The sequence below is a fragment of the Culex pipiens genome, chromosome 3, assembly GCF_016801865.2.
Source record: "Culex pipiens pallens isolate TS chromosome 3, TS_CPP_V2, whole genome shotgun sequence".
Lineage (NCBI taxonomy): Eukaryota > Metazoa > Arthropoda > Insecta > Diptera > Culicidae > Culex > Culex pipiens.
The window spans coordinates 93,037,266-93,052,378 of record NC_068939.1 but is presented as its reverse complement, the minus strand read 5'-3'; the positions used below and the strand labels follow the sequence as shown (position 1 = coordinate 93,052,378).

Below are 15,113 nucleotides of genomic sequence, written 5' to 3'. Positions count from 1 at the left end.
TTCGAATTCCGGACACTCGATTTTACTTATGAATCGCACAAATTTGGCCTGAAATGTTAGTGAAAGGCATTCTTTAGGTCTCAAATAAGTTGTTAACATCAAAACAATTGATATTTTATATAAAAATTTGCTAGAATTTAAGAAAATCGAAACCATAAATTTCTGCTTTGCCTTCCCGGTGCATCGAACGCCTATGAAATATTTCAAGTGAAATGTTTCGCATTTTTGGTAAACTCATAATTTTATTGTATTTTATTGTTTTTGCATTAACTACAGCGTTCAAATAAACTTTAAATAAAAGTTGATGTTGGAATTCATCATATAACACAGTTTTGAAATTCATAATGTGAACTTATATCCTAATAATTGATAAAACAAGATGAAGTGTCCGGGTTTCGAAGCGTCCGGGAATTCGAATCATGACGTTACTAAGGTGCACCGATAACCTCAATAGGAACCTGGTGCAGCACCTAATGTTGGCTTGTCAACACTTTGACATCCGATTACAGCATATAAAAAACTGCTTTTAACTACCCGGAGAAAAATCAGTTCCCAAAATCGTGAACAATCGTTTATGATACTTGGAAGTAAATGTAAAGTAAAGTAAATCTTTCCCTGTTCCTGAGGGGAACACCCGTGAAGAGTATCGGGGCCAGCATTTACAAAACGGATTAAGTGACAGTTTATTAATCAACTTAATGTTAACATGTTAAGGTTAATGTTAACATTCCATAGGTTGTCTTCCTAAGGTGTCTTGATAAGGTCCAGTTTGTGACGATACACTACCTTCCCTTTACTAAGCAATCGAATCCATAAGGAAAAAGATCACCAGTTGTGTTGGTCCGAGTCGGGATTTGAACCCCGATCTACCGCTTACGATGCGGAAGCGTTACCACTGGTCTACGTGGCTCGGTCAGGATATCGATGATATTTGGAACCACGAACAAAGTGTTCAAACTCCATGGTATCACGATTTTGGAAACTGATTTTACTCCGTGTAGAAGCAATTAATATAACGCTCTATGTTTGTTTGTTTATATTTGTAATTATTATAACGCTTGTGAGTGAAGTGAGCAAGAAAGTTTCTATCAAAAGTAAAAAGTCAAAAGTTTTGTAAAATAATTTGTTTTCATATAGCGAGAATCGGCAAATTTGATGAAAATAGAATAAAATTCTTTTGTCTCACCTATAGATTTTTTTCAAGCATTTATGTTTTGTCTCTATATTTGCCTTGTGTTTTTCTCAGCTTGAAACATTAATGCGAAGATGGCCAGTAAGGCCGTTGCAAATATTTTTAGAAGTCTTTGTCTTTGACGTTGTGTTATGGTTAAAAACATTCATCAATCATTTGTTTTCAAAAATCTAAAATCATGTCCAAACCTGCTTAAAAATTATTTTCATCACAAGTAAATGTATTTGAACTTTTATTAGTTGATTGTTTAAAACCATTTATTTTTCCCCTAACTTTTTTGGTCAACTGTATAAAGAAGGAGAGCTGTTCCTTCAGATTTCGGTCATTCGATTTTTTTGTATTTTTTAATCCGACTGAAACTTTTTTGGTGCCTTCGGTATGCCCAGAGAAACCATTTTGCATCATTAGTTTGTCCATATAATTTTCCAAACAAATTAGGCAGCTGCCTATACAAAAATGATGTATGAAAATTCAAAAATCTGTATCTTTTGAAGGAATGTTTTGATCGATTTGGTGTCTACGGCAAATTTGTAGGTATGGATACGGACTACACTGGAAAAAATTATGCACGGTAAATAAATTTTTGGTGATTGTTTACTTAACTTTTTGTCATTAAAAATTGATTTGCAAAAAAAACACCATTTTTATTTTTTTTTTTATTTTCAGATATGTCAAATGACATATCAAATTCCAACTTTTCAGAAATTTCCAGGTTGTGCTAAAAATCTTTGACCGAGTTATGATTTGTTTTAATCAATACTGATTTTTTTCAAAAAATCGAAATATTGATCGCAAAAAATTTTCAACTTCATTTTTCGATGTAAAATCAAATTTGCAATCTAAAAGTACTTTAGTGAAATTTTGATAAAGTGCACCGTTTTCAAGTTAAAGCCATTTTAGGTAAGTTTTTTGAAAATAGTCGCAGTTTTTCATATTTTTTAATTAGTGCACAGGTTTGCCCATTTTTCAAAAAAATAGAGAAAATTCTCAATAATTTGCTTTTTTGAACTTTGTTGATACGACCCTTAGTTGCTGAGATATAGCCATGCAAAGGTTTGAAAACATGAAAATTGATGTTTTCCAAGTCTCACTCAATCAACACACCATTTTCAAACGTCGATATCTCAGCAACTAATGGTTCGATTTACAATGTTAAAATATGAAAAATTCGTGAAATTTTCGGTCTTTTCAAAAACAATATTTTAAAAATTTTAAATCAAGACTAACATTTTAAAAGGGCCAAAAATTCAATATTACGCCCTTTTAATTTGTTAGTCTTGGTTTAAAAATTGGTGAAAATATTTTTTTCGAAAAGATCGGAAAATTTCAAGAATTTTTCATATTTTAACATTGAAAATCGGACCATAAGTTGCTGAGATACCGACATTAGAAAATGGTGGGTTGTTTGGGTGGGACTTAGAAAACATCAATTTTCCTGTTTTTTAACGTTTGCGTGGCAGAGTATAATTTAAAAAAAAAAAACCTGTGCATGGCAATCTCTCAGCAACTAAGGGTCGTATCAACAAAGTTTAAAAAAGCAAAATATAGAGAATTTTCTTAGCTTTTCAAAAATATTTTTTTCAAAAATGAGCAAACATGTGCACTAATTTAAAAAAAATGAAAAACTGCTATTATTTTTAAAAAAGTCACCTAAAAATGGATTTAACTTGAAAACGATGCACTTTATCAAAATTAAACTAAAGTACTTTTTGATTGAAAATTTGATTTTACATAGAAAAATGAAGTTGAAAAATTTTTGCGACCGATATTTAGATTTTTTGAAAAAATCAGTATTGATTCAAAAAATCATAACTCGGTTAAAGATTTTTTGCACAACCTGGAAATTTCTGAAAAGTTGGCATTTGATGTAGTCTAAAACATATAAAAAAATAGCGTTTTTTTGCAATCAAGTTTTAGTGACAAAAAGTTAAATAAAAAATCACCAATTTTTTACCGTGTATCATTTTTTTCCAGTGTAGTCCGTATCCATATATTTGTATGGAAAATTATATGGACAAACTAATGATGCAAAATGACTTCTTTGGACATACCGAAGGCACCAAAAAAGATTCAGTCGTATTAAAAAATAAAAAAATTAAAATTGAAGAAAAAAGACCGATTTCGTAGAGAATTGCTCATTTGTAAACACGAAATAAAAAAAGAGAATGAGAGGGATTAAAATTATTATGCTTTAAATTTTTAACATTTACCTCATTATGAATAAACCATTTGTGGGTCTCGTGGCGCAGGGGTAGCGGCTTCGGCTGCCGATCCCGATGATGCTATGAGACGCGGGTTCGATTCCCGCCTTATCCACTGAGCTTCTATCGGATGATGAAGTAAAACGTCGGTCCCGGTTTCTCCTGTCTCGTCAGAGGCGCTGGAGCAGAAATCCCACGTTAGAGGAAGGCCATGCCCCGGGGGGCGTAGTGCCAATAGTTTCGTTTTTCGAATAAACCATTTTTATCATCTTGTACCGTTGCTCAAATAAATTACACTACATATTAAATATATTTCCTAATCAATACTAAATTGAAATTTTTGCAAAAAAAAAAATATCTAAAACAAATCTCAAAACTCCCTTTCAGAATACAAATTGAAGAAATTTTTAAAAGCATAACTATAAATTTAAAAAAAAAATTACAGTCGATGAAAAAAAAACAAAAACAAACAATAAAATTAATATAAACCTCACCTGAATACGAGCAAATTTTATCATTCTTTTCTAAGCTCAAGACGAAAAATTGAATTCAACAATATTAAACCAATATTTTTTTGTCTTATTTGGTGAAGCTATTTGTTTCGGAGCTGCTGTCTGTTGTTTCTGAAGTTTCTAAAAAGTCAGAGGAGGAAGGTTCGATCCCACCCTATTCCTGAAGCTTTTCGTTCAATGTTTTTCCCGTTTGATACTAGTATTGTTGTTTTCAAATTAGACCATCATAACCTATCTTAAATTTATTGTGTAATAGAACAAGTTTTCAAATAAAACATATTTAAACAGATTATTATTTTATGCCATTTTAGAGATAAATATTAATCAACTCAATCCCGAATTCAAAACAAATCTCTCAATCGCCTGACCCACTGAACAACACCGCCAACACGACCTTCTCTAGCATTCTTAACCTCCAAACACACTCATCTCCTTCCTGCTGAAGAATCTCACCCGAAAAAAGGCGGCTCATTTTCACATTCCAAGCCAAAACACTTTCGATAATTGGGCCTGTTGTGTCTGCGCCGATATTTCCTCATCGAGAGTTGCCTTCACACATCTCACTTTCATTCCACTCATGCTGCTCTGAGATGCTGCTTTCATGCTTGTCGACCTCGTGTTGTCGATGGTGTTTGGTGGTGCATCAACAATTGTGTGTTATGTTTGCTCAAATTCGATTCGCTCCGTAAGGAGCAATTATCGTTGTTTACCGGCCATAATCGGCCAAAATACCAGCGGTAATAATTGTGGTCAATTGGAGCAATAGACGCTAAATTTGTCGTAATTGGAGTATGGACGACATTTGTTTTATTATGATGCAATATAAATGTTTGTTTCTGAAATCATTTCTTATATAGGCCTCTAGTTTAGTTGTTTAAATGATGGAAATCCCAAATAACAAATCATTCTTCAGAACAATACTCATTATTCAGCTCTGACCCTGAAACTCGCTCCAAACAGTCTTCAAAAAACGTACCACCAAATCACAACTCCCCCGTAAAGTCATTTCTCTCCCCCGAAGAAACTTCAACTCCATTGTATGCGAAAGTTGTCCCATTTCTCACAGATCACTGTCAAGAAAAAGCAACGACGACGACGGCGATACAGACATCCAACACAGTCCCTTGGCAAGAGTTTCTTCTCGAAATTCATCACCCTGGCGGAGAGACTTGGTTGACCATAAAACGAGGAACCGTTTACGCGAGGGCACCTGTCTTTAGCCAGTGACACAGCGCGGTAGCGCTGGCCATAGCGATACCGTCAACTGAAGTGGGATTGGGAAACTTATTACCGGATTTTGATATGAATACCTTTCGAATAAACTTGAAGTTAGAACAAAACACAATGCGTATTTTATCTATTCAAGCTCGATTAAAGAATGATTAGAGATTTCATCAGATTAATAAATCATCCAAATGAATCCAAATTTGTAATTACCACCACAATACAGTACCCAAAGAAACCATCCCGGGAATGGGGATGGCACGCAAACGGTAGAGTAATGATGGCGAAATCAGCGCAAGAAAAAATACAGAAGACTTTTTAGCATTCTCGGTCGGTACTTGTTGTCCCGCTTTCCTACTTGACCTGCTACCTGATGGCGGTAAACATGGCACTGCGCTCCGCTAAGAGAGGCCGCGAATTTCAAAAGTGCTTTACGACCGACTGACTGCCTGTTCGGTAGCGGTACCGCGCTGTTCTGACTTTCAATTAATCCGTTACATTCAAGCTACTTCTTCTTGCCCGAGATAACCGGCTAAACTGTTTCACCTTCTTCCTTGCTTGCAGGCGTTGACCCCGAGGGAAGTAAGCTACGTTACAGCATATCCGGACCGGTATTCAGCGTGGATCGCGACACCGGTGTCGTCCGGTTGCGGCAGTCCCTTGATCGCGAGCTGCAGGACAGCGTGGAAGTGATCATCAGCATAACAGGTAATCGGCCGAGGCAACTGGTTTAGCCGATGCTCGCAATTAATTGTATGTAGACCTATGGGGTACTCGTACTGGCCAAAGCAAATGCCGCTTACATCACAGCGGGGCCAGATCACGTCAGAGAGACCCGCTGCTGTTGCTAAAACACGGCACTTTCACAATCGTTAACTTGCAATTTCTCTGTTTCTCTCCCTGTCTTTTTTTTGTCTATCTCTTTCTATCTCTCCTTGTACTAACTAGACGAAGGTGTACTGGGAACCGAACCGAACACCGTATCGCTGAGGCGTGAAATTCCGATTCGTGACTTCAACGACAACGCCCCGACGTTCATTGGTCGACCCTACAGTGCCAAGATGAGCGAGTCCACCAAGCCGGGTGCGATCGTAAAGATCACTCCGGACATCATCGTAACCGACCTGGACGAGGGTATGAACGCAGATGTGAAACTGTCCTGCTATCTTGACCCCACCAAGGAAAATGACGATATTTGCGAGGTGTTTGAGGTAAAGACTGAAAAAATTGCTCAAGGAAAGTATAGCGCCTCGATCGTGCTGAAGAAAACGCTGGATTTCGAGACTAGACCTTCGTACATCCTGAGCATCCAAGCCAAGGACGGAGCTATTACCAATCCCCTCAAATCGTACGCCTCCGTTGCCATAACGATCATGGACGTCCAAGATCAACCACCGGTTTTCATGAATGCTCCCTATTCTGCCTCAATCCCGGAAAACACCCCCGAAGGTACGGTCGTCCTCACGATCAACGCTACCGACGGTGACACCGGTAGTCCGCGACCGATCGTTCTCTCGTTGGAGAACGAATCCATGGGTCATTTCAAGCTTCGATTCATCGGCAATCCACGGGGAGGAGTGGCCGAACTCGTAACCACCGATCATCTGCTAGACCGAGAGAACCCCAAAATCATTCAAAACGGCGGAGCCTACACGTTCTCGGTTCGAGCCACAGAACTGATCAACAACGAGCTACCCGGAGACAGCACCAGCTCTCAAATAACAATCGTCCTGACGGATGTCGACGATCACATACCGGAGTTCAACAAACCCTCTTTTGTGGTTTCCATCCCGGAAAACCTCGAACATGACACTCCGCTGCCCGATCTTGCGATCATCGTCACCGACATGGACCTCGGTGCCAACAGTAGATACTCCCTGTCGCTTAGAAATATCCGGAACTCGGAAGGGGTCTTCGCCGTAGCACCCACCCATGGTGAAGGACGGACACCGATCGTGGTGAAGGTGCTGGACACTTCGAAGCTGGACTACGACGTGCCAGATGTAGACCAACGAGTGTTCGTGTTCGACATTGTTGCTTCCGTCGATGGGGTGGAAAAGTCTAAAACCGAAGTAACTGTTCAGCTTCAGGATGCGAATGACAATTCACCGATATTCCCCCAGAACAACTATAATCTGCAAGTTAAGGAGAACTCTCCCAAGGGTTTCAGAATAGCAGACATAACAGCAATCGATCAAGACACTGGAATGTTCGGCAAACTGTCATACGCCGTGAAAGGCTTCGGCGCGGAGTATTTCTACACCGATCCTCAGAAGGGTGGAGTCTTCGTCAACCTTAACCTGGACTACGAAGAACAGAAGAGTTACAGCTTGGCGCTGGTCGCTACCGACGGCGGAGGACGTGAAACAAACGCCAACTTGCTGATCGATATCATGGACGTCAACGACAACTACCCAACCTTCGAATCGCTAGAATACACGCGCACAATCCGGGAAGGTGCAACGGAATTCGAACCGCAGTTTATCGTGCACGCCATGGACTTGGATGGTCCCCAGCAAGGAGGTGGCAAGGTCACGTACTCAATCGAGTCCGAAAACAGCATCTCCGGTCACGTGTTCACCGTAGATCAAAACACGGGGGAGATCAGAATAACTCGTCCCGTCAACTCGATGGACACCGAACGCGGTCAGTACGAGTTGATCGTGTCTGCAATGGATCACGGCGTACCACCACTAAAGAATGACACTCGGGTGTTGGTCAGGGTGGGAATCTCCGGCAATCAGCGACCAATCTTCAAGGGACTGTTTGCGAATGGGAAGAACGACATTCCAGGACCACCCAGCTATCGAGTCAGTATACCGGAGAATGCTCCCGCTGGGTTCGGCGTGACGAACGTGAGTGCAACCGACCCGGATGGAATCGATGATCTGCTGATGTACAAGATTGTCGGCGCTAGCGATAACTTCGAGATCAATGACCAGTAAGTATCACGTCTGCACTTATCTAAATACATTTGTACAACTTCAATCTCTTCAACAGCACCGGTGAAATCAAGGTCGCCCGCGATGCCCGCCTCGATCGGGACACGAACCCGGAAAGCTACACGATCGTCGTGAACGCCATCGATGCGGGATTCCCCATTCCGGAAACGGCCACCACAACGGTTCACGTGAAGATCCAGGATGTCAACGATAAACCGCCCAAGTTTACCCAGCAATCGTACACGGCGTACGTTTCCGAACGCAGCAGCATCGATTCCGAGGTACTGCGAGTGACGGCCACCGATACCGACATGAGTGCGAGAATTTTGTACTCGATCGTCGATCCGATTACTGCGAAAACCAAGTCCGGTATTCCGCTGCTGACGACGACGCCGTATGACTTCAAGACTGCCTTCAGGATCAGTGAAGACGAGGGTGTTATCTACGTGAATAATACGTTGGACTACAACTATGCTGCCGTTATCACGTTGACGGTTCGTGCGGTTGATGTTAGTGCAGAGTACAATGTGGATATGCAGGAAGATCGTGCTGAGGTAACTCTGTACGTGCAGTCGTTCAAGGATACTAATCCGCTATTCAAGAATAAGGGATGGAATACCGTGCGGCCAAAGATTGAAGTCAAGGTGAAGGAAGAGATGCCCCTTGGCAGTGTGGTCATGAAGGTCGAAGCGGAAGATCCGGTGGCAGATGTGCCGATTACAGATTTTGAACTAGTCATGCCGGACGTTGATGGATACTTTAGTTTGAACGAAAAGACTGGCGATGTTATACTGAACAAACGGTTGGACTATGAAACTGCTAACAAAACGCACATTGACTTTGTGGTTCGTGCCATGACGAGTAGTCGTAAGAGAGAATCCTTAGCCTATATTAACGTAACGGTAGAGAATGTAAACGACAACGCGCCGGTGTTTGAGAAGGAGATCTACCGAGTTACGGTCATGGAATCTGATCGTTATCCTCATCAGGTGATTACAGTTCAAGCACACGATAGCGATGCCATATTGACGGAGAAGGATCACCTGCTCGGATACAACTCGCTATCGTACAGTTTAGCTGGATCTCACGCCAACTTGTTCACGATCAACAACAGGACGGGTGAGATCGCCATAGCCCCCGGTCAAACCTTGGATCGTGAGAAGCAGTCGGTGCTGAAGCTTTCGGTCATCGCTGAAGATTCTCCGGGAAAGACCGCCGACGCAAAGCGTGGCTACGCCGAGGTCATTGTCGACGTTCTGGATGTAAACGACAATGCACCGCAGTTTGGCCAAAAGACGTACACGGCCGTGATTCCGGAAAATGTCCTCGCGGACACTTTCGTGATCGCCATAACCGCCAACGACCCCGACGAAGGGCCCGGCGGAGAGGTTCGGTACGATTTCTTGAACGAAGGGGAAGCTAATGGTGGGTTGTTTTTGGTAATTTATTAGTTGAATGGATAACAATGGTTTCTCTAAACAGGTTTACTCCAGATGAACACCAAAACGGGAGAAATCAAGACCAAAGTGCTGCTCACCGGTAAAGGTCGTTCGGAGCCGTACGAAATGATCATCCGCGCCCAGGACAACGGAAGTCAGCTGCCGAAGCAGCGCTCACTGTACAGTGACGTCACGTTTACGCTATACATTGGCGATATCAGTGCCAACGATGGAATTCCCTTCTTCATTGCGCCCAAAGTGGGACAAATAGCCAACGTGACCGAGGTAAGGCCTTTTCGGGGGCGATTCCACACGACACAAGTAAATATTAACGATGATAAAGTGAACTCTCACATGTGATGCTTCAAATTGTCAAACATCAAACAATGCGGCGTTCGCCGGGGGTAAAAATGCCTTGATTGATGACCACGCGTCATACTTTTCAGCATGTGGGATTATGCTCAGAAGGGAAAGAGGGACCAACTGTTTTGACGTGAAATTGATGAGTTTCGTTTTTTCTTGCTCTTCACAGAATGCCACAATAGGCGCACCGGTATTTCAAGTTATTGCTAGTGATCCTGACAGTCCTGCCACCCCAAGTGGAACGCTGAGGTTCCGTATTCAGTCGGATATTGAGGATGCTAAATCGTTTAAGATTGACGCCAAAACTGGATTGATTTCAACTACAAAGTCGCTTGATCGGGAGTCCAAATCCATGTATAATATCATCATCGAGGTTAGCGATATGGGTGAACCACCGCAGGCTTCCACGATCGTACTCAGGATCAACGTTCTGGATATCGACGATCATCAACCTAGGTTCGTACGGGATGTCGACGCGCAACCTATTGAGATGATGGTCCTGGAAGAACAACCTGCCGGGTCAATAGTTGGAAACCTTTCTGCTCTCGACGAAGATGTCAACGAAAATGGAGCGATAGATTACGAGTTTATCGATGGTAATGAGCTGGGATTGTTCCGAATCTCGCGAACGGAGTCAAATGCGGCCATTATCACCACTACAAAATCACTCGATCGGGAACAAATGGAGTACGTGAGTCTGACCATCAAGTGCTTCAAGCATCAAACCAACCCCTCTCCCGTCGTAACGAGCTACAACAAGTACGACAAATCCGAGCAGAGAATACTAATTCACATCGTTGACATTGACGATCATTTGCCGCGGTTCGAGAAAGAAAACCAAACCATCGGAATTCGGCACAATGTGCCAATTGATACGCCAATTGTGTCGTGCAAAGCGCGGGACGAAGATTCCAACGCGGCTCCCATCGTTTACAGCTTGGAGAAAATTGCTTTCGTTCCTCAGTTTTACTACCGAGGCAACCAAACCGATAACTTCACCGATCTGTTCAATCTGAACAACCTCACCGGTGAGCTACGAACAACTCGCAGCATGTCGGACCATGTCGATGGATTCTTCCAGGTCACCGTTAGAGCTATTAATTCGCCCAACCCAGAACGTGCCACGTACAACTTCCTCAAGATATTCGTAATCCGCGATAAATCCCTCCTGAGATTCGTCTTCTCCAAACCACCCTCCGAGATCAACAGCATTCTACCTAGTTTCGCCTCCGAGCTTCAAGCAAAACTGCACGAATCGAACCTGGAACTGTCCGTGTTCGATGCTCAAGTCCTCGCAAAACCAGATCACAGCCTAGATTTCACCTCCACAAGCTCCTGCTTCCAACTGTCCCGCCACGGATCGGCGATTCCGCCCCAGGAGATGCTCAGGATCATGGATCGGCAGGAGATTAAGGACGCGCTGATAGAAACCTATCTGAAGTACTCCGTGCATAAGATTGATTCTTGCTCAATTTCGAGAAAGCCACCGACGGCAGCGCTGATCGCATCGTCCGGAACGTGGCTCGTGATCCTGGCGGGATTGATTGGATTCGCGGCGTTTGCCTCCACCATGACTGCGTGCTGTTTGGCTAGGAGGTATGTAAATGAACTCGATAGTTTATTACTATTTGTGTGACACAAGGTCTTAGGGTATAAAGTCAGAAGGCAAATGGCAAAAGGACTGATGTAAAGTTAAAATCATACATATAAATTCAAAAATAAATAACAGTTTTAAAATCTGACTCTCAAACAAATCTTTAAACATAATCTAGAGTTTATTTGAATCAAACACAAATTAGTAAAGTTTTTTGTTACTTTAATTTAAGGTAACATGTTATCTTTATTAAACATTTGTACAGCTTTGATTAGAGAATAGTTTCTGTATTCTATTTTATAATTAATATCAAATTCTTAGCCAACACGATTTTCAAATGAATCTAACCCCATATTTCATTTCAGGTACAAAAACCAAATCCGGACCTCGTCGCTATCGCATCGCATCTCCGGATCGGACATTTACGGTAGTGCCACCCCGGTTCTGTACACCGAACCCATCTACGGTGCCCTGTAGCAGCTACAGTAACATCTTCCAAGCGACACCTGTTTCAGCAGAAATCGCATATAGTCTGTGTGTTTGTGTACAAACCAAGTCAACTCGCGCAACAAGTCATAGGAGGAATGTCGCGCGAGAAAAAACAAAAAAAAACCTATGTGTAACATAATCTTACGTGCGCGCATTCTGCGCAATTGTCCCGTTGGGGCGCGGAGAGGCCATTATCATGGCCATGCCCCAAACTGCGACGCTGAACGTAAAACAATTCGCAAAACTTCTTGCCTTTAGGAGAAATGAAACAAAAGATTATTTGGCGCAAACGGCACGCCATAACCTCGACGCGCGCGACCGGCTGAGTAGAGTTTAAGTTTTGGCTAAAAACGCGAGCTAAACGGCCGTTTGTAGTTAGGAGAAAGCTATTTATTTTTTGCTGTAACATGTAGGAAATCTGAGTGAATGTTATGCAACAGGTGAATGCGAAACGTGAGCGCACGAACGCAACGCGCAGAACGTGTGCTAGAATGAGTCCGAGAATTTGTGTTGATGTAAATAGGAAAAACTAAACAAGTAACAATAAAGAAGTTGAATTTTTAAGCCCAAGTCTCACAAATCGATTTTATATATCACATCAAAGGTTCAAATATTTACTGTCATAAACCAGGATTACGTCCATTATCCTAGCAAAATTTTCTAGTTCACGAATATAAGCCATTAATTACATAGAAAATACTTTAAAATAACATTATTCAACAACACAAAAAGGATTAGTCCTCATCAGCTGAAGCGTAAACACCGAGGCACGCAGATCCGTTCCTTTTTTTAAACCGTTTAATCAGATACGCTCCATGGACGCCCAGTTGGCACACAGTGACATCAGAAGCATTCCACTTCTAAGGGTCCACGTCCAAGCAAACCAGTCAAACATGAAAGGGTAAAAAATAAAGTTCAAATTACAAGCCCAAATCCGCATTGAGGCGCGTTGTTTAAAATTGCCTCCCCCCGAGTCGAGACGAGACCATAATAAATACATTTCACCAGCTAATCTGGGTCGATCTTGGCCGGGGCGACGATGTCCTACACGACATAAAGCAAAAAGTTTTAAACTTTTCGTTTCCTAACCACCCTACCACCTTTTTTTCCCCGAACGAGAGCAAGAAGTATCAACATAAATGTTAGCAGTTATTTGAAGGACAAAAGGGGAAGAGTAAATTACCACCACCCCTTTCCTTCCCGCGGGTGAATCCTATTCTGGGCTTGGCCGCTAGCTTGCAATTTTCTCTCTAGAGCTTCCTGGCAGCACCGAGTGCACGTGCACTAGGTACAGGAATTGCGTGACTCTCTCAATCGTTGAAAAATCATTCAGTTTTTTGGCCACAGTTTTTTCTGGAGAATTTAAAAGTGAAATTATGCAATTAAATCGTAGGATTATTAAGACTAAAATTTCACAAATAACATTTATGAGTTCTTTATTCACAAACTAAAATTTTCTTGAAAATAAAAAAAATCATAGACTTAAAATTAAAGTTATGGCATTTTTTATAGAGAAAATTTTCAAATACTTTTTGGTTATAAAAGTCAACTTTTATTCTCATTTAGACAATAATGCTTCAAGTAGGTATGTAAGTTGAGAGATTTTCATCTCACAAGAGACACAAGAGCTATGAGTTCAAATGATAACAATTTTTTTCTTCGTAAATTGACCTTCAAAAACAGGTCTTATCTATTTTCAGAAAATGAACTAAAAAATATATTATTTCTAAACATTTAAAAAAAACCTAGTTGCTTTTCCTAAGATTGCTTATGGGACATTTATGCGGGCAGTAAAAAGCTTATTCTGAATGAATCAAATTTTGGCGGGATATAAAATTTACAATCATTTTCTTTAACCGGCTTATATTGATCGAAATATCTTTGGTTACTTCTAATTTGAATCATTTGAAAATTAATAACTCGAGTGACTCACAGGTTGTTTATATTTAGAATGAAAACCTGAGAAAAAATAACGGTCCATACAAAAAGTAGAAATTGTGTACGGAGAAAAAGCCACGGAGAACTTTGGAGAAAACCCATTCGGCTCTGTCTTTTTTTTTTTTTTTTGAAAAATTAAAAGTGCACGTGTTTCTGAGGACCCCAAAGTTCATGCTTCTCCTCGAGTATAGTTTGCCGAGTTGGAGGAATACGGCAAGTCTAAAATAATTAAAATAAAACTGATTTTGAAATTTTATTGAAACAAATAAAGTATAGTCCAAAGTCGATTTTACGAAGTCTTCGCAAAAATTTCACTTCAGATATTTAAATCTTCGAATACAGTAATTGTTCGGTAACTGGGTGTTGTTTAACTTAAAAAGCAGACAAACGTCAAAAAACAATAACAAAGCAAAATGACCGAAAAAAAATATGATTCAATAGTTGCTATAAATATTTCTCATATAATTCTTTACAAAAACTAAATCTTAAAAAGTACCAGCAAATTGAAAAAAAATCATCATTAAGGGTGCATAGCAACCAAGGAAGTTGTTGTCTTCTTATTCCAAAATTGTCAAACTTACGGACCCAATCCTGCAAGAATCTGAGATAGAAAATTTAGAACACAAAACTTTTCCGCCAGCGCCAATCACATCTCTCAAAAGTTAAACAAATGCAGCATAAAATTGCTAACCCCTTGTTCCTGATGGATAAAAAAAAAAACACCCAGCCATCCCACCCTTTCCAAACGCACGGTGGAAGGTAGAAAGGGAAATAAACCGCGCAAAAAAATGCGTTCAAACGCGTTACAAAAATAATGTCATAAAAAATCTAAAAAATCGACCCGCGCTCAAGTACAACAATGTCCTTTTTTTACTCTGGCTAAGCGTTTGCGTTTGCGTTTAATGGTAGAAAAATTATGTTAGTTTTTCTGCAACGTGGTGGCACAGCGAAAGGCGATAACCATTATTCACGACTAACGCGTATGCGTGTGTATGTTCACTTTGTATGTTTTAGCTGAAGTGAAAAAGGGGTTATGCTGGGACAGGGGAAAATCGTCATAAATTTTGTCATAAATCGGTGCAACGGAGATTCGACGGCTTGCTGACGCGGGTTAACGGATTTTCTACATGGGAGGAGAAGAGTGGATGGTTTTGTTTGCCCTGGGGCAGTTAGACCTTAACCCACTCGAGGTGGTCAGCTCGCACCATGTGGGTAATCA

The 15,113-nt window shown here is 41.0% G+C and overlaps 1 protein-coding gene across 1 annotated transcript in view; it reads left to right on the top strand.

The window, feature by feature from the left end:
• LOC120413411 (cadherin-23) overlaps positions 1 to 12,520 on the top strand; it is a 28,445-nt gene extending 15,925 nt beyond the window's left edge. Inside the window, exons 2-7 of the mRNA XM_039574216.2 lie at positions 5,694 to 5,837; positions 6,078 to 8,070; positions 8,130 to 9,496; positions 9,554 to 9,795; positions 10,043 to 11,469; positions 11,833 to 12,520. Coding sequence (XP_039430150.1) covers positions 5,694 to 5,837; positions 6,078 to 8,070; positions 8,130 to 9,496; positions 9,554 to 9,795; positions 10,043 to 11,469; positions 11,833 to 11,944 — 5,285 coding nt within the window. The 3' untranslated portion in view covers positions 11,945 to 12,520. The remainder of the gene's footprint in view (positions 1 to 5,693; positions 5,838 to 6,077; positions 8,071 to 8,129; positions 9,497 to 9,553; positions 9,796 to 10,042; positions 11,470 to 11,832) is intronic.
• The last annotated feature ends 2,593 nt before the right edge of the window (positions 12,521 to 15,113 follow it).